Source organism: Erpetoichthys calabaricus, chromosome 3 (assembly GCF_900747795.2).
Source record: "Erpetoichthys calabaricus chromosome 3, fErpCal1.3, whole genome shotgun sequence".
NCBI lineage: Eukaryota > Metazoa > Chordata > Cladistia > Polypteriformes > Polypteridae > Erpetoichthys > Erpetoichthys calabaricus.
The window spans coordinates 227,396,844-227,423,832 of record NC_041396.2 but is presented as its reverse complement, the minus strand read 5'-3'; the positions used below and the strand labels follow the sequence as shown (position 1 = coordinate 227,423,832).

Below are 26,989 nucleotides of genomic sequence, written 5' to 3'. Positions count from 1 at the left end.
GACTCGTTCTCTGGACACTTTTTACTACTTTTTTTACTACTTGGACATGGATTTTTACACACCGAGACTTGTCTATTCAGGTAGTCAACTTCAAGCCCTGAGAACAAAGGTCCATGCCGGTGTGGTTCCCTATTTACCCAATGAGGTAAGAAAGTCGTATCATGGCAGCAGAGCCGGCGCTAAGCTAAAAGCTATGCGGCTAGCGAGATAGTGGCAATACAAGCCTTCGATGCCTTCTGTGATCTTGGGATATGTGAACTCACTACCAAATAAGATCGACGAACTGGCTGTGCTGGTGAAAAATGTCAGGGCCTACAGAGAATGCAGTTTGTTGTGTTTTTGTGAAACGTGGCTAACAACTAACATCCCAGATGCTAATGTGGAGCTACCTGGGTTTAGCACAGTTAGAGTGGACAGAGACGCAAATACCTGCGGGAAGTGGAAAGGAGAAGGACTCGCTGTCTATGTGAATACAAGATGGTGCAACTCTGGACATGTAAATGACAAAATCTGCACTTGCTGCAGGGACATCGAACTGTTGGCCGTAAGTCTGCGTCCCTATTACTTGCCCAGAGAGTCTGGACACATCATTGTTGTTATTGTTTACATCCCTCCTCACGCGGGCGTGGAGATAGCGGGTGATATCATCCATTCCACAGTTGCTAAACTACAAACGCAGCACCCCGAGGCGCTTGTGCTAAACGCTGGAGACTTTAACCATGTGACGCTAGACAAAACATTACCTGCCTTCTCCCAGTATGTGGATTGTAACACATGGGGAAATAGGACTATTGACCTACTATATGCAAACGTTAACGATGCATACAGCGCCACCCCGCTGCCTGCACTTGGGAAAGCAGATCATAACCTGGTTCTGCTTCAGCCTCACTACAAACCAAGACTGAGGGAGCTACCTACAACCACATGCTCATTCAGAAATGGTCCCCTGAGGCAGAGCAGGCTCTGAGAGACTGCTTTGGAACTACAGACTAGGATATCCTGCAGGGATCATATAGTGAGAACATTGAGGATGGGATGAAGATCATCACTGGCTGCAGCTCGAAGCGGGGTGCCACCATCAAGAGAGACGTGGAGAGAGCAAACCAGATGAACAAGTTCTTTAACATGTTTGACCACCCTAACCCACTCTCAACTTGGAGTACTGCACCCTCCACCCATCCTTCTGCTGATACCAGCATAGGAGAGAGTTTCCCCCCAGCCACAATTACAGCAGCCGAGATAAGCAGAGAGGTGAGGAGACTTCGTGCCAGCAAAGCAGTGGGTCCAGATGGAGTATCGCCACGACTGCTGAAGGCCTATGCATTGGAGCTGGGGAGTCCTCTACAGCGCATCTTCAACCTGAGCCTGGAACATGGGTGAGTCCCGAGGCTTTGGAAAACATCTTGCATCACCCCAGTCCCAAAGGTATCAAGTCCTAGTGAGCTGAATGACTTCCGGCCTGTCGCTCTGACATCACATGTGATGAAGACCGTGGAGCAGCTGCTGCTTCACCATCTGAGGCCACAGGTCCGCCACGCCCACAACCCTCTGCAGTTCACATTCCATACAAGCAAGTCAAGTTTTACACAACTAGGGTTGAAACAAATGAGAAAGAGAGCATGGCCAACACAGTAAAACTTTAATAGTAGGAAAATAAATAGATAAACAAACAAATAAATAAATAAAAATAGAATAAAAAAGGGAAGATAATACTCTTCCTCAATTTACATGCTTATTCTAAAATGTTTTTGATTAGATCCTGCCAGATTTTGAAAAGGTTTTGTACAGATGCTCTAAGTGAGAATTAGATTTTTTTCCCATTTCAAATAGTATATAACATCAGATACCCACTGACTTAACAGAGGTGCGTTAGGATTCTTCCAGTTGAGCAAGATAAGTCTATGTGCCAATAGTGAAGGAAAAGCAATTACAGTTTGTTTGTCCTTCTCCACTTTAAGCCCATCTGGAAGTACACCAAACACAGCTGTTAATGGATTAGGAGGGATAGTGACTCCTAGGTTGTCTGAAAGGCATTTAAAGATTTTGGTCCAAAATGATGTGAATTTGGTGTAGGCCCAAAGTTTGTGGCCCAGTGAGGCGGGAACTTGATTGCAACATTCGCAGGTTGGATATTGCCCTGAAAACATTTTGGACAATTTTAAACGAGACAGATGTGCTCCATATATCATTTTAAGTTGAATAATTGTATAAGTTTTAAGAAGCCTTGCCTAGAGCCATGCAGATTTCATTAATTTTAAAATTAAGTTAGTTATGAACTGAAGAAAATTTCTGACAAAAACAAGTATAATCTGTTCTATTTGACTAAAGTTTTCAATATATCAGTTTATAATTGTTACAGTTTGCATTAAAAAAAGTATTTTTTTTCCAAGTAATTATCTTATATATTTTTAACTACATTAATACTTGCTTTAATTTCTTTTTTTTTGTTTAGACTTTCATTGTCAATTATATATGTGTACATATAGTGCATATTCTTTATTCCTCAACTTTTTTTTCCCCCAAGTCTCATAAAATAGCAAAATATAAGCAATGGTCCATTTTCATTATGCGCAAGCCCATGTTTATTTAAAATTATGATTCTGAATTTTAACGATAAATTCCAGTCAACAATGTTTTGACCGAAAAAGGGGAAGGGGGATACCTTTTATTCTGTTTTTTAATTAAAATTAATAACATTTCTGATATTTAAAAATGTCCCTCCATCAGTCCATTTTCTTAATCTGCTATTTTCCTTACAAGGACACAGGCAGGGAGCAAAGGAAAACTCTCAAAGTTTTGTTATCTAAAACCAAATGTCATTGTCCCCTGCCTCCTGTAAATGTAAATGACGTGTGCTTTTGTTTCCAACTTTATTTTTTAGTCAAGAAAAATTATTAAATTAATAATGAATTGTGTAGCAGAACATCAACATTAATGACAGGTTCAAGTTTAATTGTGGGCTGTGCTTGCACACTTTGTTCCATGTGACAATAAAATCTGTCCCAATTTTGAGTTGTTTTATTAGATAGATAGATAGATAGATAGATAGATAGATAGATAGATAGATAGATAGATAGATAGATAGATAGATAGATAGATAGATAGATAGATAGATACTTTATTAATCCCAAGGGGAAATTCACATACTCCAGCAGCACCTTACTGATACGTATTATTGAGCAATCAGAGAAGCATACACTTAACCTGTGAGAGCAATATTTCTGGTATAAGCCCCACATTTGCAAGTAGTGGAATTTTAGCATTATGCCTAGCCTTATTAGTTATTAATGCTGAGATCTTTTAATTATTTCATATACCTACTGCAAAAATTATAGCAAGAAGCATTTTTTTTTTTTCTGAATAAAGCAAGACATAGCATTAAAAATTGTTTTTGTACAATTTTCCCAGAAACACTTTGGGATTTTTTGGATGTCTTTATTAATTAGTCATAAAATATGGTGTGATTTTCAACAAAGTTATAAATATCATCCTCCATTAAACAACAGTGGAATAGCTAATTGTCTATGATAAAATGATAGGGGACCTACTAGAAAAAATCAGACAAATGCTGGCAGAAATTAAAAAATCTAACAGACAGCCTGACATTTTTTTGTTTTTACAATTTAAAGATGATTATGGTAAAATAAGCAATAGACAAAATATTATGAAGCCAATAGGCACACCATCTCTTATATGAGTAAGTAGTATAACAGATTTGCAGGATAATCGTCATTAAACTGGATATATTGATATATTGTACACAGTAACATAATACTAATGTTCCACACAAATGAGTTACGCCAGCCCAGCAGTATTGAGTGGTTGCATATGTCAGTATACAGTTTCTGTCCTGATGTAAATTTAAGTAGACAAGATGCAATTCAAGCTGTAACTATTTGTACACCTCACAGTGAAATAATTGATACATATTTCAGTCTGTTGTATATCTGGTGTAGAAAATGACCTGCTGCTGTTATGTAGAACTGCACAGTACACAATAGTTTCTTCCATTATTATTCTTCCAAATACTTTAAAAAAAAAAAAAGACTGGGGAAGAACTGAATATTTTAATAAAATATAAAATAGCACAATCTACTACACACCTTTTCATTCACACTTGATTTTAGTATTTGATACTTTCAGTAACAAAGTTAGGAAGTATCTCTTTTTTAAGTAGAAGTTTTCCAGAGTGAAATTGTCCCAGGGCAGTTTGTGTGCTCATAAAGTTATTGCAATGTTTATTTTATGGCTAGAGCACAGGCAGATCAACTGACTTCCCCAGGGTCACTCAGAAAGTTATTTTTCAAAAAAATTAAAGGACCACTTTTTAATCAGAGTATAGCATCAAGTCAAAGAAACTTCTGGGATATTGATCTGGTCAGTTAAGTAGCAGACGGGGTTGTTAATCAGTTTCAGCTGCTTTGGTGTTAATGAAATTAACAACAAGTGTACTAGAGGGCCAACAATGAGACAACCCCCAAAACAGGAATGGTTTAACAGGTGGAGGTCACTGAAATTTTTCCCTCCTCATCTTTTCTGACTGTTTTCTCACTAGTTTTGCATTTGACTACGGTCAGTGTCACTACTGGTAACATGAGGTGATATGTTGAATTTTATTCTTTTTGCTCTTCATTCTACCTTTATACTAAAGAGTTATAAATTGTATTGTTTATCTTTCTGTGTATAAGGTAACGTGCATGTAAGCATACAGTCGCATTATTGAATATTTGACAATAAACATTATTTGGTAAGATTTGAAAAAGACCATACACACCAAAATCTTGATTTCTGAAGCGTGTTTAAGAATAACCCATGTGATTTATCTGTTTGCTACTTAGTAGACACTGGAAATATTTTTATCATAAATTATTTATGGGGTGTCTATCTATCTATCTATCTATCTATCTATCTATCTATCTATCTATCTATCTATCTATCTATCTAAAGCATCTTAGGGAAATCACAAATAACAATAGTAATAATAATAATATGTCTTTCCTGATCAGAGAGATAACTATGAGAGCATAATGAAGAGTTAAAAATATTAAAATAAAACATGAAAAATAAATATGTCCATGTGCCCCACTTGCTGGTCACAAGCTGTTACTGCACTGTTGTATAGTTAGTTGTGTGAAAAGGTACCCAATCAGAATTACTTATTGCCCCCCATTGATCTGATCTTAGCAGTCTAGATCTGGGATTGGTTGCAATCAGTGAAAACATGACCCAGCAGCTCTGGGCACAAGTTGATAACCAACTCTGAATCAGGTCCCAGTCCATTGCAGAGATCATTTGTGCACATACACACACTCACTCATAATGGCACAATTTATACCTGGCAATAAATTGGAAGGAAAACTAAACTACTCAGATAAAAAAAATCACACAAACATGGGGAGAATGCAAACATTCCACAGAGATACACAGCAGGATCACAATTGTTAAATAAAATGTAACTTGTATTGTGTTGAAGTAACCTTTAAAATTGCTATATACAGTACACTTTTAAGCGTTAATATTACTCTAGTGATTTTGCTGTGTTGGTGAAAGGGCAGCAGCATTCAGCATTCTACCCCCATGCTACTCAACACAAGACTATAGTTACCTATTATTTCTGTTACTAATCTTTTAAATATCCAGTAGTAATAGTAGTGGTGTTGCCATGTTTAAAGAGTAAAGTGAAACTCTCACTTGCATATAACATTGAAATCTTGTGGATAAACCACACAGACAAACTCCAGTACAGTAGCCAGTCTGACAGTGCTCTTGACCTTACTCTTAAAGTTCAGGTTTGTAATTTGGGAGAAATCAACTTAAAATGCACGGCACTGCTGCCTAACAACATCAGAGTTTGACTACCAGCCAAGTACCTGTCAGTGTGGAGTCTCTGTAGCCTCTTTTTGTCTAGTTTAGTTTTTGTGAGTACTCAAGTACTCTTTCTACAGCAGTAAGTATTCCCTTTGCATAGGAGGTTTAAGAATAGATACAAGTAATCAGACAAATATTGTTTTATGGAGCTTCCTGCAACCCTTTAAATTGGATATTGCTGATTTGAAAGTGGATGTATGTGCCATGTTTGTAATCATGTATAGCACATTGGCCTGATAAACTAAATTGTGTTTAATAATAATGAATTGAAGGAATTCTTAATTATTTCCAGTCAAATGTCAGCCATTGACAAAAATCAAGTTTAACTCCTATTAATCTAAAGTTCATACACTTCATTCATCTGAACTATAATGCTGTAGTGTATTTTTTAACCTTTTGGTTATCTGTCTGTGATGTCTCATTCCAACAAACATTTTTAAGTGTGATATATTTCCCATTCTTACACACCCTCCTCCACTCTTACTGATTTTACATATCAAAGAAGAACTTTAAACCCGACTAATATGGTGATTTTTTTCTGACGCCCAGCACTGTGTCTTCATGTGTGCTGTTTTAACTATTGAAACTATTCATTGTTACTGCTGTCAGTATACTGATTTTTGAGCAAAATGTAAATAAGTTACTGTCAAATGTTTCATACTTCTAAGTTTTCCATATTTTTGATGAAACAAAATCCTCTATGTTAGAACTTCTTATATGGTTTATATTCTGTGTAAACATATAAAATGGGTAAAAGCAGGAAAAAAGATGGAAACTGACAGATTGAATAAGAAGAAAAAAACAACCCAAAGCAGCCAACACAAGTATAGAAACAAGAAATAATGAACTTTTGTTCTGAGAGCAAATGGGAAATAGCTACTAGTTCCAAAATTCCCCTTAATCGTAGCAAAAGCCAAAGACAACATACATTTGTACTGTTGCCCTGAATTTGAGTAGACTTGTGCGATCACATGGAACTACTCTTATTTCATACTTAAGATTGCTCAGATGCCACAGATTTAAATGTTTAGCTTGTATTTTGTCTTTTTAAATTTTTTTAAGTGAAATCATAACACAATGCATGCACCATAGGACGTACTTGTTTTAATTATAGATGGATTTCTTGAGCTCAGACACTTTATTAAATGTCTAGTCATTTTGAATCTGACTGACAAATGATATCCCCCCCAGCTTCAACAACAGAGTCATATGGTGTAGTCTGCAGGTTTAAGTGGGTGGGTGATGTTAAATTGGACCTAGTGTGTGTATGTCTATGTGATATCCCTGCAAAGGACTCGGGCTCTGTCCTGGGATTGTTCCTGCTTTGTGCCCATTGTTTCCTGGGATAGGCACCAGTTTCCCCCAAACTCTGCACAAAATGAAGTGAGTTTAGGAAATGGATAGAAGGGTGTTTCATAAGTGTTCAACACTTAGATTTGCAATTGTGTGATCTGAAATGAGATTATAAAGAGTAATGCTGCACTGGCAAATTATTATAATTTGGTGACGTTTTGGGACAGACATCCAGGGCTTTGCTTAGATGGGTTCAGGAAAAAAAAGTGATAGTTATAGTGGTCTGGTAATGTCCCCCTTTTTTTCTAACTTTAGAAGAGCTTGTGCACTTCAGGAGATATCAATGTCTGAATGGTCCTTGGTCCAAACCTCAAAAATAAAGATGACTAAAATGATCTGTGTTTGAAAAGGTGATTGATATCTTTCTTGGCAGTAGCCCTAGGAAAAGTCAATGGACACCACTGTTAAGGGAAGCGTCAAGACAAGCAGTGTTAGCAGAAAGGTTTTACTATTTGTATACACAAGCCAAGAAGTCAATGTCTACATTAATGGCCAAAGTCACGGTTTTAATCTGGCAAGGGCATAAAGAATGATTCTGAGAGAAATCTCACAGTTGAAACTCAGAATATTGTCATTTATTGAAGTGGTAATACTGTCAGATAGCAACAACAAAAAAATAAAAAACTATCAGCTGGGCAATCATCAGAAGAGGAATTGTTAGAACCATGTTGTGGCACATAGACCATTTCTGTGGATGATGTCAAATTGATGGTTGAGAAGCTCCATCCACAAGCGGGGTGCTGCAGACATTGATATGATCCACATGCATAAGTTAACATTACTGGATAGGGCTTTTGTGTCTTGGTTAATGTGCCACTTTGATATTACAAGGAAGACAAGGACAGTATCCTTTGGTTGGAATAATGGAGTGTTGGTCCCTTCTGTTCAAAGAAGGGGGAAAGAGAGTGTGTCCATTGATTTTCCTAGGCTTCTGCCGGTAAAGTCCATTCTTTAAATGGTCAAGATCTGAATTTGACACTTAGTAGAAACAAGTCAGATTCCTATATGTTGAACACTGGAACAACTCACTAAGTCAAGTGACTTTATTGTCATACTATCCATAATAGAGCATTGCAACGTACAGTGGCACGAAATAATGTTCCCCAGGACCACGGTGCATACACATAAACACAGCACAAGTACAAGACAGGTTAAGAACTTTACTATACTATAAAAGATAAACAAATAATTAAAAATAAATGATAGGTAAGTGAATAGATAGTAATAATTTTAAATATATAGTAATAAATAATAACAGCAAAATTAAAATTTAAAAACAGTAGAGACAAGTGTAACAAATATATAAATTCACTATTAGGTTTGGATCTTAGGGCAGGGTGGCAGCACAGAGTTCAGAGTCCAGACAGCCAAGTGTAGAAGCTGTTTCAGAACCTGGCAGAACTGGTCCAGATGTTACAGTACCTTCTGCCAGATGGAAGTTGGTCAAAGCGACCGTGGGAGGGATGGAAGCGGTTCTTCACAATGCTGTAAACTTTGCAGATAAAAATGCTTTACAAAGATGTATTCAATGAAGAGCAGAGAGGATCCAGCAGTCTTTTGTGCAGTGTACACCATCTGTTGTAGGACCTTGTAGTCAGAGACACTGCAGTTCCCAAACCAGACAGTGATGCAGCTGGTTAGAACACTCTTGATGGTGCTCCTGTAGAATGTGCTGAGAATAGGGGAAGGTAGTCTTGCCTTCTTCAGCCACTGCTGCACCTTCTTGGCTGTGGAGTTGTTTTTATTTGAACAAGTAAGTTCAGCTGCCAGGTGTGCACCAAAGAATTTGGTTCTGTGGACCAATTCCACTACAGAGTCCTTGATGTACAGTGTGGTATGGATAGCATGGGCCTTCTGAAGTCAACAATCATCACTTTTGTCTTATCCACATTAAGAGACGTTGTTGCGCCAGTCCACCAGTTGTTGTTTCTCCATTTTGTAAGATGGTTCATCTCCATTGCTGATGAGACCAAACACCATTGTCATCTACAAACAATTATGAGTCAATAGAGTGAACAGAAGTGGGCTGAGTATGCAGCCTGGGGGCTCAACATGATGGTACTGGAGATGGTGTTTCTGTTCAGGGTTTCTCTGTCAGGAAGTCCAGGACCCAGTTACATAGGGAAGTGTCATAGCCTAGCAGACCCAACTTCCCTATGAGCTTCTGAGGGATGATGGTGTTGAAAGCTAAACTGAAGCCAATGTAAAGCATCCTAGCAAAAGTTCTTCTCATGTCAGCGCTGGAAAAGCACAGTACCTTTTCTTTCTGAGGAGGGATGGACTTCGGGCATGTATGTCGTTCAGGACATCAGACCATGCATAGATGTTGTTTAGGTCATCTGAAAGGGAGGCATCACCACTGCAGACATCTTGCTTAGCTGCTTTGATGCTCCAAGATAGGTTTACCTTTGCTGTCCTGAGGGCTACCTTGTCATTTGATCTAAAGGCAGCATTACGGGCTTTTAGCAGTGCACATACCTCCAATATCACCCATGGTTTCTGATTTGCATATGTTCTGATGGTCTTTGAGACAGTTGCACTTGTTAATATAGTCCTCTAAGTTGATCTGTTAATAATAATAATAATTAATTACATTTATATGGCACTTTTCTCGCTACGGAAAGCGTTTAGATAGAGGGGATCCACTTCAACCGTCACCAATGAAGGGGTGAGAGAGAGAGAGACATTTAGAGACAGAGGATGATTAGGGAGCCAGAATGGATGGGGTTGTGATGGGCAGTTTAGCTAAACATCAGGATAAATCCTGTTGGCCATAAGTGAAAACTGCTTTAAACATGGTCTAGTCCGTGTGATCAAGACAGTCCTGGAGGGCTGAAACAGTCACCTTTAGCCACACCCTGAACGGTCTTAAGAATTGGTTTGGACCCTTTAATTAGTGTTTTTATGCAGGCAGTGGCATCTCCGAAACATGATCAGAAAAAAAGAGATCTGGGTGGGATACAGCTTTGAGCTGCTGGGATGAGCCCTCTCTTACCAGCTTCAGATGTCAGTTGATTAGGACATTTGCATTTCTACTGAATGGGGCCAATGCAGTTATTTCATATTACTTGACTTTTAGATAGAAAGATCAAACTTTGTTAAATAAATAAATACATAAATAGGCAGATATGTAAGTAAATATATTCAAAGACCAGTCCGACCTGTCATTATTGTGGACCCCCAGTATTAAACTGGTTAACACTGATTTGCTGCTGTTTTTTGAAATGATTTGGATAATATTACTAACATATTTACAGCAGCAGCATTAAAGCATGTAAATCAATAGCATGATCAATTTGCCAAAGGATCCTCTCAGGATTACCTGGTGTTCTTCCTTTTTGGAGGGTTGTGTGTTTGAAGTGGTGCAGCATGGTCAAAGTGATGAATGCAACAAACAAGAAACCACATTAGAAAATCTGATTTCCATGAAACATATTTAAATATTTACACAGTTTACTAAATTTATCACAAGAAGTGGAGAGACTAGCTTGAATCTTTGGTAGGAAAAAAAATCCCCCACAAAGCAACCACCAACCCGATTTCTCAGCTTGTTGCTAACTTTAGCTGAACTTGCTAAGCTTCCACAATAAAAGGTGCCACATTTAGCAGTCAGTCGTGAGGCACGCAAGCTGTCAATACAGTGTAATGCTGTAAACGCACTGCACCACCATCTGATGTAGCTGTGAAAACATACTTTTGCCACTGTCATGTTAATTACTGTGCTTTGTGATTGCAGAACACCTGAAAAGTCAAAATTTACCATAAATATTGATGTGTTTATTATATATTTATGTTACAGGGGTGTCTGGGCCTCCTGGGAATAGGACTGAATAACTTTAAGCGACAGTGCTACTTTTCTTATTTCTTTATGCTTGTTGAAGTGATAGTTGCAACCTTTATTTAGATAGATAGATAGATAGATAGATAGATAGATAGATAGATAGATAGATAGATAGATAGATAGATAGATAGATACTTTATCAAAAAATGAGTTTTTAACTCTTGTCTGTTACTGTGCATTGATACATTCTGTTAAGTAATAGAAGCAAAACCAGTTCAATTTTTTTTTTGTTATTAGGAGTATTTTGAAATCACCCCTTTTTTAATGTTGTATAGTAAGACATGCCTTCATTTTCTGATTTTATTTAATCAGGAAAAGGAAAGTATTGGTGTAGTATGCATAAAAAGAAGGATAATTGCCAAACGTAACACTTAAATTACATGCAGCTTCCATAAATTTAAAGTTTAGACACCACTAGTAAAATGTGGACAGTGTTTTTTTTTTACTATATGCAGAACTTTCATGGGGAGAGGGCACTGGCAGGAAGTGATGAAGGGCATCACCAGGCTGGCAAAGGGTAGGTTTAAATGTCACCAGTAAACTCGACACAAGAGAACCTCACATTTGTAAATGTGGAGGGGGGGGGGGGGGGGGGGTGATCTATATGCCAGTGTGGGAAGGCAGGTGCTGCTGGTGGCAGTAATTCCCATTTTTCCTAGGTTACCAGAACAGGGAATACTGGTAACCTGGAAGGAGCAAGTCTTCAATGTTGCCATTGTGCAGGCAACACAGCTAGTGAGGAGTGAACCAGAACCCTGTACTTAAAGCAAGCGAAAGTGTGGCCAGGAGACCTTCTGGACAATAGAAGGAGCCATTAAGTAGTGTTCTAGCTTTGCATCCCTCTAGACGCTACTAGTCACAGAAAGTATTTTGAGTTTTGGCTTGGAAGTAACTCCTGGGGCAGAGGCAGGATTTAAAGCTGCCTCAAGTGTGTAAGTGAATGAATTGAGAAGTGACTTTAAGGTGAAGGCAAAACCTTTTATTCGAAATGCAAATATTTCCTATGAACTGAAGATGAAAATTATTTTTTATCTTTTATTCACTTTGTGACATTTTGAGATTTCATTTCTGGCAGCATTTTTTTTCTTAACACATTTACAATATAAGGATAACAAATAACTATCTTACTGTGAAGAATGTCATAAAGACCAAAGAAATTATATTTGACTTTAAGATGAAGAAATCTATTTGTTCACTCATCATTGTTCTGAGGTAGGAGGTAATAATAGTGACTGAATATAAATACTTATGAACTCTCCTAGATAGTCATCTTAATAGGATTATAAATGCAAAAAACACATACTCGAAACTTGTAATCAGCACTTATTTCTCCTTCATAAACGAAGACTACTTAAAAGTGGACAAGGACCTCATGTTGTCCTTTTATCGCAGTGTGATCCAGTCTGTCATCACTTTCAGCTTCACTGCTTGGTTTTATGGTCTGACAAATCAAAATTTAAAAAGCTCCAGCAGATTACCAAACATGCAGCTGAAGTTATTGAGCTAATGTAGGAAATTTGGTAAGTGTGTGTCAGAAGGCAATCTACATTACTAACCGAGAATGTTAAACTGGATGGACGCAGGGACATCCGGCCATGGGCCGTGGACACAAAAGACGTACTGCGCAGGCGCCCCAAGAAATACGTACTGCGCAGGCGCCCCAAGAAATGAGGTGCTGCGACCACAGAAAAAAGGAGTCAGCACAGAAAAAAGGAGTCAAACGCCGGCGACGCACACAGCGCCGCACGAAACCCATTGCACACGAAACTAGCACACAAAAAAAAAGAAGCCGCTCGCGCCCCACAAATCCCACACCCACCTCCAAGCACCCCCCCCCCCTACAAGCAACGGACGGGACACACACAAAGAGGAGGATTGAACAAGCCCCTGGCACACAAAAAAAAAGAAGCCGCACCCCACACAACCCCCCACAAGCAACGGATGGGACACACACAAAGAGGAGGATTCAACAAGCTCCTAGCACACCAAAAAAAAGAAGCCGTGACCGCCACACAAAGCCCATTAGACACGAAACGGGACAGACTACGGACATGTCACACGAAACGTTCACAAAGACGACGATTCAGACCCACAAACACACTAACATCAATAAGAAGTGACACCCAAAGCCCCATTTCTGAAGGAACCTTCCGTATTAAACATATGTCATCTTAACACCTTCACACTATGCAGCATAGGTGGATCTCCTTACACTGAAGCACTATTAACCGTTCAACTGCAGAAAAGGCTCCATATTAACAGTGAGTGCGATCCTCCTTATTACTTATCCATATTTCTCACGCTGAAGAACAAACAAGTCATGAATACACGATCACAGGTACAAAACGATACGGCTCGGATAACGGGACCAAACACGCGAACCCGCATGAAAAAACAAAATACACGGCGGCGCATACAACGCGCTTCTGAACCTCCGGAAGAAAAAATGTCTCGGCTCCAAAAACGCAAAGCTCAACTAACACATTAACAGAAACGAGCGCATATGGACAGACACAATGAACGTACACGCATACAGCACGCGTCTCAAAGTGCTGCATCGAAACAGGCACGGATTCAAAATGAAACACCTCCCGTCTCAGACATACAGAAACGCCAGCGAAGGGACAAAATAAATAAACGCAGACGTCTACACCGCGCATCTGGAATGCCGAAAAACAAGCAGGCAAGGCTCCAAAAAGAGAAAGCTCAACTGACCGACATACAAGAACGAGCAAGACTCAATACAAACAATGCACGCAGTAGACTACAACGGGCTTCTCACACAGCACAGGCAAATCGATTACAGCTCCAAAACAACACGTCCCAAATACTACACATACAACAACGCGCCTCTCAAACGGCACAAGCAAAAGATACACGTCACGGACATCAACGACAGACACCTGCTAAACACTTGCGCCAGTTAGCTGACAACGCGTTCAATAATGAGTCCACTATTCAGGAAAATTCATTGGGATTAATGAATGTCATTTGCAATCATTGTCATTCACTTAACTTCCCTGAAGAAACAACTGACAATACAAGTAATGAATTTACACGTTGTTGTCAAAAGGGTCAAATTAGACTGCCTCCTTTACATTCATATCTTGAGTATCTACAGAACCTTCTAACTAACGATGTACCTGAAAGTGAAAACTTTATGAACTGCATTACATCCTACAAATCAGTATCCACTATGAACATGAACAGTGGCATTGCACATGACATCCGTCTTGCAAAACTGTTAATTATTGATGAATGTACAATGGCATCCAGTCACTTACTCAACACCATTCATAAACTTCTACAAACGTTGATGAATAATAATATTCCCTTTGGAGGAAAGGTTCTTTTATTAGGAGGAGATTTTAGACAGTGCTTAGCTATTGTTCCACATGCCATGCACTCAGCTATTGTTCAGTGCACTTTAAAATACGCAGACAATTGACATTGCTTTCAAAAGATACAGTTAGTGCAAAACATGCGATGTCCAGATCCAGATCATAATAATTGGTTATTACATCTGGGAGATGGCACACTCACCAATACAGATAGACTTCACCCAGATATTAGTACAATTCCTCAAGCCTTTATCTGCGACGACTTAGTTACAGAGATATTTGGAACAGCAATCTCATTAGAGCAAATGCCCCTTTTAACACAACGCGCTATATTATGTCCAAACAATATTAATGTAGAAAACATAAATACCCAAGTCATTGCATTACTTCCTGGAGAGACACAACTCTTTCTAAGCTCTGACAAAGTTGACTCTGATCACGACAATGACCATCTTCATTGACCTTACAAGTTCTGACCTGAAATTACCTTTTACACTTAAAAGGCGTGTGCAAAGAAATTTTCCAATAACCCTTTACACTGTGCCACACACTTTATTGTTTGCTTTCTATTTGCATCATCTACACCTTCACACTATTCTATATCTCATTCATACATCACGCTCTTTGTCATTTCCCAACACCAGGGGTTGGCGAGCAGGGGGCGGAGCCCCCTAGTGTTGAAAGAAATGGAAATGATCTCAACTGATGACAGACACCTGTTACATGCAGAACTTAACTTCAATATATCAAGAAGGATAGCCGCTTTAAAAACCCACACACATTGCTCCAGGTATTGCTTTCCTGCCAGTGCCATACTTTTTTTTTTTTAATAAGTGATATCGGATATAATGAAAAATTCCAGAAGTATGGAATTTACATATGTATCATGTAATCATTTTAGGTAAAACACACTGTCAAACTGCTATAAATATTTACCAAAGAATCTATTTTTCAAATGATATAAATATTTTTGAATTTCTGTGTAAGGGTTAATGTGTCTTTTGCTTTATATTTTGTTTTATATTCTTTCTGACTGGATGTAACCGAGAAGGCAAATTTCATGATGTCTTATGTAAACATGACTAACTTAAAACCCTTTGGAAAATACAAATTTGCCAGAGAATGTCCTTTACAGTTTTTAAAATGCAGTGAATGATTTCAGTTTTTCTTCTTGGGCTGCCTTTATTTATGGATTTAGTGCCAGCTTATGACAACTTCCTAGCAACTGTGTAGAAAGGCACTACAGTCCTTATATTGGTAACACTTTAGTTTTGGTACTACAAAAATGCATCTATTACTCATTAATTCTTATGTAACAAGTGTTTCTTTTGGTCATCATGACACTTACAAAACATCAGCACATAGGTTAATCTCTGTGCATTGTGGCATATTAACATGGTGGTTAAATTACTTGTTAATGTGAAGGATTCACTGGTCTTGTACTAAATATGAAATATCAGTTATCAGGAGATTAGGGAGGTTATGCTTTCACTTTCTTAGCCATATTAAATATTTAACATCAGTTGAGCCACTTCAGGACACTCCAAAGTGAAGTTTTGTTAGTTAGGTCACATTATCTAGATGAATAAACACTTTACTGATAATTTGAAAGTGTTATGAAGTGTTTCTAAAGGTCTGTCTTGTTACATACAATGAATTTTTGCAGTACCTAAACTCAAGTGTTACCCTTATGTTATTTATTAACTGGCAAGTTCTACTGTCCTTATTGATCTTTTGTAAACACTGAAATTGATGACCTGTTGATTTGCCAATTCTGATGCTCTTTTAGTGTGTGTTTTGTTTTCTGGAAGTACACATATCATTTATTTATTCACCTCCTCAGATATTATGTTGTACAGTTTAACACAGGACATGAATAGGGAATCCATTCCCGGATGGGTTTATCCATTCCCGGGAATTCGGAAATCCCGCATTTCATTCCCGGAAATGACACAGTGCACGGGCATCTCACATGTGAACAGTTTTAGAACGGCCGACAATTATTTTTAATAAAACTACTGCAATATGTTGACACAAATAAAAGACTAACCTTATCTACAAGCAGTTCTTGCTGTCATATAAGTACATGTATCTTTAGGTGCGGTAATAAGAGCGTAGAAAGCACAACGTGTCCAGCGTGCAGTTGTCCAGGCTAGAGCGCACCTTCATGCAGAGTATGCCAGCTGCTAAGAAAGCACGCTCTGCCTCCACTGAAGTAGGCAGCACAGTCATCAGATACTGATACACTTGTTCTAAACAACGCCTGTGCTTGCCGTTGCTCTGACACACCACCATTTCAGCTTTTACTGATGCATCCAGTTTCTTGTCATCATTCTGTGATGGCAAGTTTCTAGACACAGATGATGCGGATGCAACAGACTGACGCATTGCAATTTCAAGCTGCAGCAATGGCGCCACCTTAATTATTTTCAACTATAACTCTGTTATTTCTTGATCGATTTTTACACTTTTACACGCTATATATGCAAGCTTGGCCGTTCCCGTTTTCCCGGGAATTACAGCAGTTTCATTCCCGGGAATGAAAAATGTCCGGGAATGGATTCCCTAGACATGAATACACCAATTGTTGCTTTCAGATTTGTTGCAGATTTATTTTTGTCTTTGTGACAACTTTGCATGATGCTATAGCTGTATGTGATTTGTATTAACTAAATTAAAATTCTCTTTTTAAGGTTTGGGATGGACCAGCCTGTATACATCAATATAATCAGGGATCCAATCAATAGATTTCTCTCCAACTATTTCTTTCGTCGATTTGGTGACTGGAGAGGTGAGCAGAACCACATGATTCGAACACCAGGCATGAAGGATGAGGAGAGATACTTGGTATGTTTGGTTTATTTTCTCAGTCTGTCATGGTTATGCAGTAAATAATATAATTTGAATAATTACAGTATATTGTAAAAGAAACAACCATTTCACTCTTTGTTTAGACAGGAGAAAGTCCAGAGATCATTGTAATTTTAACCCAAAGAAGCATCCATCCACCATGCATGGATGAAAATGTAATTCTGAGAATGTTAAAGGTGGTATTTTATAGCTTAGCCTTCTCCATCTCACAAGATGTTTTGCATGTATACCTCATAGTCAAAACAGCAGTGTTACACTTTGATGCCTTTACTTGTCAGACATATATGTGAACCACCCGTTAAAAGATATGACTGTGCACAAGCCTACAGTGTGTGTCTCAAGACACTAAATAACTTGGTCAGAACATCAAACTTTGCCTAAACAAGTAGAACAAAGTGGAAGAGAATCTGACCAGTCATGCTTTACAAAAATTTAAACTATGTACAGACTTATAAATACCTTGATATGGTTTGCTAAATTTTCATATATTCTTCCACAGTATAATACATTCGTATAAGCATTACTACAGGCTTGTTCATGCACCTAAATCTTGTCGGGTTATTTATGACTTTTGTTGGGCCTTTTTATAGGTAACCTATAAAGATATCAGGTGTTTTTGATTGTATTGTGATGTCTTCATGCTGTGTATTCTTTCTCTCAATGGCTACAGTCAGAGCTTCCTGCCTGTTTCTTACTCATGCATATAGCAGACAAACTGGTTGTGATTTTTATGTTTTACTGCAATGTATACAGAGTAAAGTACAAGAAAGGCCTACAAAATGACTGTATTTAAAAATACTTTTTGGCACAGCAGAGACTGCATTCAAAACCTGCATTCAATACTTAGAATTACAAAAATGAAAGTCAGTCTAAACAGAAAAAAAATCTATGAACTGTTTGTTGTAATGTCATCATGCTGCCTCTCAGCTTTGTGAAAAGCACAGATTTTGAAGAACTAAAACTAAGCATGTTAAACTAGAATATAAAGTACTCTTAAACACCACCACTTGACCATCTCGAATTAATGGGGTAGATTTGTTGTATTTGTTAATTCATTACTTTTTTGGTGAGGTTTTTTTTTAATACAGACTGGTATTTGCCTATTTAGTTAACCTGCAGTTGCCCAAAATCACCAAAAAACTGTTGTTTGAAGCCATTGTGTAATACAACATAACTATCATTTTAATGATGCATTGCCACAACTACATAGTTTGATAATAACACTGGATAGAGCACATGAAACTAATAATTTAGCTCTCCATTATTTGTGTTACATCCATACCTGACACTAGCCATTGCTTCAAGTACCCTTTTAAAAATAAACACATTGGTAGAACATTTGAGACACATGTTAGAAAATAATGTCCTTTTTTAAAATAATAATGAGTTAAAACATTACATTTCGTCTTAACTTTGTTTAGTGCTTGGCTTGGTTTTATTCTTTTCTGCTCCATATTAATGAAAGTAAGAATGTTTTCTTTTGTTGAAGACTAAGACCCAACTGCCAGCATTAAAACAGCCACTATGGTTTTTGGAAAGAATTACTATTACAGCTTTCAAAACAAGCATTCCCTAAACATTTACAACTTTATTAGACATCACACAGAACCATTATCCCATCACTTATTTCCACCGTAAATCTACATGTAACTTTTATTATTAGTATTTTTATGTGAATAAAAATAGCATTAAAAGCGCGCAGTGCTGCATGCTGTAATGAAGTCATCTTCCTGAAGTGCCACTTTCAGACCACATCAAAAACATGCTGCTCCTGTCACTTACATTACATTTTCTGATTAAAAATTATTAGAGAGAAGAAAAGCCAGAGGGAGGGTGGTTCTGTAAGATGTGTCCTTGCTGCAGGAAATTACAAGTGAAGTGGCACTCATCCCAGATGTTGTAGTTGTGTCTATTAAATATATAATTTGGCACACCTAACTTGTTGTGTTTCCATAGTCATACTTGGTTCTGCTCACCTGTACTCAAAAACCTCTGTCGACATCTGTCAGTGACTCAAAGCTATTAAATCCAAGCTATTAAATCCATACACATTGGCTCATGTTCAAGATTTTAAAATCAAAATTATTTTCTTTCTCTATCATCATACACATGGTCATTATTACCCCCTTTACATACAAGACTTACCCATAACTTTTCGCTTTCTTACTTCGAGGTTTAAATGCTGAAAATCATTCTTTACTCAGCAGTACTCATACCTAGGTTGTAACCTACTGTATTTTTCTTCCAGTTGTGATTGGGTGAATAGACTAAGAATGCCAGAAGAAAGACTGAGGTACCAGCCAGGCAACCCTGTTTAACTGTAGAAGGAAAAAAAAATAGAAAGTCTAGTGCTTTCAGCAGATTATAGAGGCTTCAGCAGCCAAAGGTTTAGCACTTCAGCGAGAGCTCTGTTACTGTCGAGGTCCTAGTCCAAAATAAACACATTCTTCTGAAGACCACCCGTCTATATAGCATCCTGGGTGGATTAGGGTAGAGTCTTCTCTGGATGCTGTGGGCAGAGCTCAATGGTGCCCTTGGACATCTTCTCATAGCTGCGGTGGAGAGAGAAGAAATTGTTAGCAACAGTGCCCCTTCTCATCCCATGGTGGTATTGCTTACCTTCTCAGAGCTTATAAGGTCTTCCCCAGGAGAGCATGTGAGACACTGGGTATAGTAGTAACCTAATATAATACTGAGGTTCACACTAACTTTATTCAAAGGTCACTGAATACTTCCATTAGAGTGATAAAATACACTGTGTGGAGCTCAGAAGACATGTCAGGTGATGCACATTGTGCATGGTTAATTTCATAATCATCAGACATCACTCTTTAAAATGAATGCTCACCTATTGATGTCAAGGAATCGCAATTGCCATTGAAGTGAACTCTGAAGTCTGGCTACTGGCAAAATTGAAACATTCCCACCATATATATCAACTCACTTGAACCCACATCATGAAGTAAATTGGAACTAACCCAGGTTAACATTCTTCCAAACCATGGTAGGTGCTTTGACAGTACACAAAGCACTTAAGAAGATTACTGAGATGTCAGCAGGCTACCAAGGACAACAGCTAGGGCAGGACTGTATATTATGGGAAAACTCCAGGAATAAAGAGAGAGCTAACTCTGACAGCAGGAGAGGACTTTCCAGTGTGGGTGTACAGGAGCTGCTAAAAATGGCTTTCCTCATAGGTCTGACTGTTCCCCCCACAAAGCAAGTGTGTAGGCAACCCACCATTGGACAGAAATACTTGGATGTTTGGCCCTGGGGTTGCTGGACAGGGAGGAAATGCTAGAAGTGGCAATAGAAGGGAATGTATGGGACAATGTTGTTCTACTAACAAAACAGACTGGTAGAGAGCTTTGGAGACCTGGCCAGTTAAGTACAACTGCATGGTTCAAGTTTATGGCTGCAGAAACACTAGGAGCCACTAGTCAAGGCTCTAAACTGGTGTCTCCCGAGAAAGTTAAAGGCTGTCCCAGGCCCGGAAAATGATTCTGTGGTTCAGCCAGAAATGATGGGGATGTCGTAGTTTTAAAGGCCATCTCATAGCCAGAGGCCCTTTGAATGTAACAAGACTCAGGTGGTAATTGTAAAAAGAGAAGACAGGGTCTGTAGAGAAAGAGAGAGACAAGAGAGAAAATGAAAACATGATGGGAAAGGATAGAGAGAATGCTATGGTGAAGTATTGTGGTGGGTGAAGGAATAAGTCACCCAACCATATAAACACTGGGGTTTTCAAAGCCTGTTTACTCCTGTTCAGCACAATATTCAGAAGTGTGTCCATGTTGAAGATTAGTGTGGAGGAAGTGAATCCACAGTTTTGAATTTGAGACCCACCTCTCCCATTCAATCATTGTTCAAACATGGCCTCATGTGAAGGGTCTTCCTGTTTGTGAACTACAGTACTTTAATTTTCTGGAGTTATTTATCCACTTTAATAAAAGAACAAATGTTTATGTATCTATTTCTCTGTCCAGTTGTTATGTCTCTGTTATTTGCCATTTGGTATGGGTTTCCTAAAAGTAGTGCTAATGTTTATGATAGTCCACCTGATGGAATGAAAAATGTAATGCATTTTATGAAGGGAATGAAGGGAAATGTGTCTGTGTATCTGTATTTGTCTGGTTGCTAGGGTTAGGGGAAAAATGTAAAAATAGGCAAAACATGAAGAGGGGCCAAAAAAATTAAAAATGATAATAAAAATACCATATAAGGATCTAAAAGTTACAAAATTGGTTTTACTCTGCATATTCTGTTGTTGTACGCAGCCAACAGCACCTGCTTGGGCCACATGAACAAGGTTTATAGTTATAATGCTAATGACTGATAACATCACATGATGGGCAGTAGGTGAGTAAAAATAACAATAAATCAGTATACTGTTGGTAAACCAAAATCTTGACATGACTAGGCTAGAATTGTTAAACCCAACCAACACCACTTTTTCCCAGAAAAACACTTTGACCATAAGAATAGTCAGTTTGACGAGCCACACTGAGAGAAAGTGGTGAAAACAGGCAGTAGAAAAGGCTGCCACAAGGGAAAGGGCATGTATTATTATAGCAGACCAAGCGGACACATCATGTATGAAATAAAAAACATGAGGTCTACGTTGATTACTTGGATTTCGTCTTAGATGGGCAGCACAGTATAACCCACACTTAGACAAGTATGAAATTATATCATCTGTCCTTCTATCACATGATTACTTGTGAACTAATAGACTTACAACCTTGATCTTGGTCTTAATTGAAAACTTATGGCCTCTTATCTTCTGGAAATTCATAATAATGTAGGTAGTGGCACAATGGCAAGCGCACTATTGGTGGGCAGATAGGTGTATTTTAATTTAAGTATGGTTCCCACAATCCCATCTTTTGGCAATCCCCAGGAACACAGTACATGTCTGTTTGGAATTTAAAATCAAGTGTCAGTTCTTACTGTAGATTTGTCAACAATGGGTGGAGAGTTTATTGTTGTTTAGCCTTTATAGCATTTTATTTTAGCACTGAAGGTTCACGTATTTCTCTAGTTTAACGATGTCTCAGAAAAAATGTATGCTTTTTGCATGTTGTGAGCATATGACTTGATGAGTTTATTTTTGGATTATTAGACATAAGAAATGTAAGATTTTCTTTCATGGATGTTTTTGCTATTTACTGTTGTCCAGCATTGCTCAATATTAGATCCCTTTCTATTAAAAACTTTGATTTGTCTGTTCTCCATGTAAATATTACAATACATTTTTTTCTAGGCCACAAATAAAATACAAAAAGAATACATTTTGGACAAATACTGTCTGTTGATGTGTGGTAACCCTCCATCAATTTTCCAGTTTTTTTCTGAACTTGCTTAATATAACCACCGGGCATTTAACTAAATGTAACACAATAGTTAAGAAAGACATCAACTATCAGAGGATTTTAATTGGTTGGTTAGTTTGTTTCTTCATTTAATTCTGCAAATGATTTTTGACCTTGTTACATGAAACCATATTTTGCAAGTTAATTAATATATTAATTGAAAGAAATGTTAACAATGTCAAAATCTAATTTCTGTTTTTTCTTTGATAGAGCGAAATGTTGAATTTTCCTAATGACAAGGCAATTTGTGATGTGGATTTAGCAAATGTTAAATCTGTAGCTAAACACCCATGGAGTCATTAGATAATCGGATTGAGTGTGGTTGACCGCATGGTACATTTTAACAAGTAGTTTTATGCTTGTCATCATACACATTGTTTCTTTCCGTCCCAAAGTGCATACAATTACAAATTCTTGTAACTTTAGTTGTGGCTGTAGGGCAAGGGAATAGACAAATGATTTACAACTGCGTTGCCAAGAGTTTTCAACCTGTGAAGAAGAGATGTTAAGAGAAATTCATTTAAAATTCAATCGGTAAAAGAGTAGCTTCGTTTTTAGAATTGCCCACAATAAAATATGAAGATCTCCAAGGCAGCTACCGCAATGACACAATGATGTAAAAGAGTACAAGGAAGTAAACTGAAAACTGCGAATGACAGTTAAAAAATAGTTTTGGCCTAGTAATTTTTAGTTCTGCTTCACCTTCACTGCCCATTTTATAATATAATTACTGATCCACCAGTGGAAGCAGACACCTCTTATTATTGTAAATGTTCAGCTGCCATCATTGTGCCTTATTACATTAGTCACCGTTTATTACTTCCTTTAAGCCCTCCTAAATGTCTGCTCTGCCCTCCAAATTAAAGGCTTCCAATATTGTTTTATTTTAAACTTGCATGGAGCCCATTCCCTGTCACTCTTGGTACAAACTTCTGTAACGTTTCCTTTTACATATCGTAATATTACCAAACTTAAAAAAACTACTTGGAGGCAGATGGCATAAACGCCTTTTCTCCTACACACTACAGACCATGATGGATGTTTCTGTTGAAAACATAGCTTTTCCCGGGCCATTCATCTTCCTGTCCCCCACTCTCTCAACATATTTCCCACAACAGCCTTTCCAGATCAGTTTTATTGTGAAGCCATTTTGACCACCTGCTTTGTACACTTTATCTTGTATTGCGTGCGCACAAAGCTGATGGGTTTAGTGCTAGTTAACAAACAGTCTCTTAGCAGATCACAACAAGGCTTTTTGCATGGTCTGTAACTGGCGATTTGGTGGTGTTTTCTGTGGTTATTATACATCTTGTTTTTCTTTAAACAGAAATATCCTTTAAGCAAACCATTTTATATAATTAGGAGGCATTTGGAACAGTGTTCACTGCATTTTAACATTTTCTTTGGCGCCCTGATCGTTTGCAGACCCAAGCATATCAATTCATTGATTCTAGTAAAAAAGTGACTTGAATGTTTTTTCAAGTCAGGACAAATGATTGTTACTATAGTATACATGCCATTTTCCACTATATTATAATTTTGATGTGAGTACCTGTAAAAGTTGTTATTATAAAATGGTAATGATTTATTGAATATTGGATAGAAATGGTGAAGAAACATATTAGTAACTAGCTGTGTTACCTGGCTTCACCTTTCTAAGACAATGGGCCTCAGTGACAGTCTTGTCAGTTCACCAGGTGTATTAGAAGTAATTTGTAACTAAGTGCTTCTCTGTACACAATATTTGTAGCTTTTCTTTTACCAAGAGCTAATATTATTGGCAGGAGTGTGGTGTATTAGTTAAGGCTTTGGACTAAGGACTTCAAACCCCGAGGTTGTGGGTTCACATCCTTCTATGGACACTGCCTGACCTTAAAGCTGGTCACTTCACCTGCCTGTGCTTGAGCTGAAAAAATAAAAGAAATGCAACCAAGTGTATTTCAAATCACTGGAGTTGCTTACTCCTGAATATGCTATACACAATTGAGTAAAACATTTTGGTAATCGTCATTGCAAAGCACAATTTTATAGAGAAATGTATTTTTTGAATTGAAGCAGTTAATCAGTAGGAATAATGTGAAATCTTGAGAATATATATTGTTATTATTTGATGTTTTTCGATTTTCATTTGTTTACACTGTTCATTTAAGTACAGTATTTCTATTTGTGTTTTTCGCCAGGTGTATGTAGTCCTCCTTTAAAGTCTGCAGATATGAATGTAAATACAAAGCAGTGCTTGATGTGGATATACATAAGTACCGGTACCCTATGTGTTACACTGATGTATTAATGTGAAGAGCCAGGAGCATAGAGAAGTAGCTTTGGCCATCTTGACACAATTTTTGTGACCTCCCCATTACAAATTCAAGCTCCACTATCAATTTTTTTGTAGTTTGCAGCACCGTGATCAAAGAGCGGATATGGGTGGTTGCTGCCCCCTTGTAGTTTTCAGTGCTGCAACTGAAGGTAGGAGGACAACGGAGGCAGAACGGATAACCAAGATGAGAGCCACTACACATCTAAGAATGCGAGTAGTCAACAGCAAAAAACAGCACTTGCTAACAATTCAGCTTTTGCATCTTCCTTGAGTTTCGCTGAACTTTTTCCATTTCACAACGTGATCAAGGCTCTTGTTTTCCTGTCCAGAACAAACACAGACCCATCCTCAGTCGTTTGTCCGAACTATTGGTTAGTGATGCTATTTGCACAAACCATTAATTGTTTCTGCTGTGTCCTTTGTTTGTATAAAGCATGCTCAGTGAAGCATAATATCAAGGAATATCGACAAATTAAAGTGTTGGCTAATTTTGCTTTTTCTATATCATCACCAAATTTCAATCAAATCTGTTATAAACATTTTTGAGATTTTGGAGTATTTAGTTTTTCTATTGACCCCAAACAGATGTGGGAAAAGATTGAAGTGGAAGAGTAAGAAGAAGAAGATCTATTCATCAAACAAGCTGAGGACAGTGTTCTTTTTGAACTTGCGTTGTGTGACAATGCTGCACTTGTTAACCCATCTAAATATAATGTGTTGCCCCCTGCTAGTTACACAGATGCAGCACTGCTATGGAGTACGATTACTGCCAAAAGTCCATTTGCGAGCACCACACATTTTGGAAGCATCCTACACAACACACCACTTGTAGAGAATCAACACACCTAACCTGTGCTCTCCATGTCTTTTTTTTAAAGACACAGTGCTTTCTTTTCAATACAGGCAGCATAAAGCAATTTAAGTTACATTTTCAGGTAATAAGATTACTGAATTTTGCATAATTTTGCTCTAATATAGTACCATTTTTAAAAATTGGTAGCGTGGTACTATTTCAGTACTAGTATACCACACAACACTAAAATATGTTCGATTGTGCCCAGTGATTGGTTCCAACTCATTGACTGCTTCCTGATGTTGCAGGTTAGGCTCCAGTTCCTCTCAACCCTGAATTTTTAAAACCATAAATAAATTACTTTTGCAATATCAGAAGTGAAGTCTGTTTCTCCACATCTTCTCTGCCGCTGTTAACTAAATGGATAATGTCATAGAACTACCCTCTTCCTTACCAGTTATTGTCTTTGCTACACTTAGACCATAGGTGTTAAAACTGTGAATACTTTGTGTAGAAGCTTGGCATCATCAACAAACCACTCCCCAGCAGTCAATGGAAAATCCCTCCATATTCTGTAATTAAAACAATTAAAATTAAAACTGTATGATCTTAAGGGAATAGCCAACAGTGGTGCTGTAAGAATTATGTTTCTAGACTTCTCTAGCGCCTTCAACACAATCCAATCTCTGCTCCTTAGGGACAAGCTGACAGAGATGGGATTAGATTCATACCTAGTGGCATGGATCGTGGACTATCTTAAAGACAGACCTCAGTATGTGCGTCTTGGGAACTGCACGTCTGACATTGTGGTCAGCAACACAGGAGCGCCACAGGGGACTGTACTTTCTCCGGTCCTGTTCAGCCTATATACATCGGACTTCCAATACAACTCGGAGTCCTGCCATGTGCAAAAGTTCGCTGATGACACTGCTATCGTGGGCTGCATCAGGAATGGGCTGGAGGAGGAGTATAGGGACCTAATCAATGACTTTGTTAAATGGTGCGACTCAAACCACCTACACCGGAACACCAGCAAAACCAAAGAGCTGGTGGTGGATTTTAGGAGGCCCAGACCCCTCATAGACCCAGTGATCATCAAAGGTGACTGTGTGCAGATGGTGCAGACCTATAAATACCTGGGAGTGCAGCTGGATGATAAATTAGACTGGACTGCCAATACTGATGCGCTGTGCAAGAAAGGACAGAGTCGGTTATACTACCTTAGAAGGCTGG

General features: G+C 38.1%; 1 protein-coding gene across 1 annotated transcript in view; it reads left to right on the top strand.

The window, feature by feature from the left end:
* The window catches only part of usta (uronyl 2-sulfotransferase a), a 395,470-nt gene that overhangs the window by 293,174 nt on the left and 75,307 nt on the right, over window positions 1-26,989 (top strand). The window contains exon 5 of the mRNA XM_028797879.2: window positions 17,097-17,250. Within this exon, the coding sequence (XP_028653712.1) occupies window positions 17,097-17,250 (154 nt within the window). The remainder of the gene's footprint in view (window positions 1-17,096; window positions 17,251-26,989) is intronic.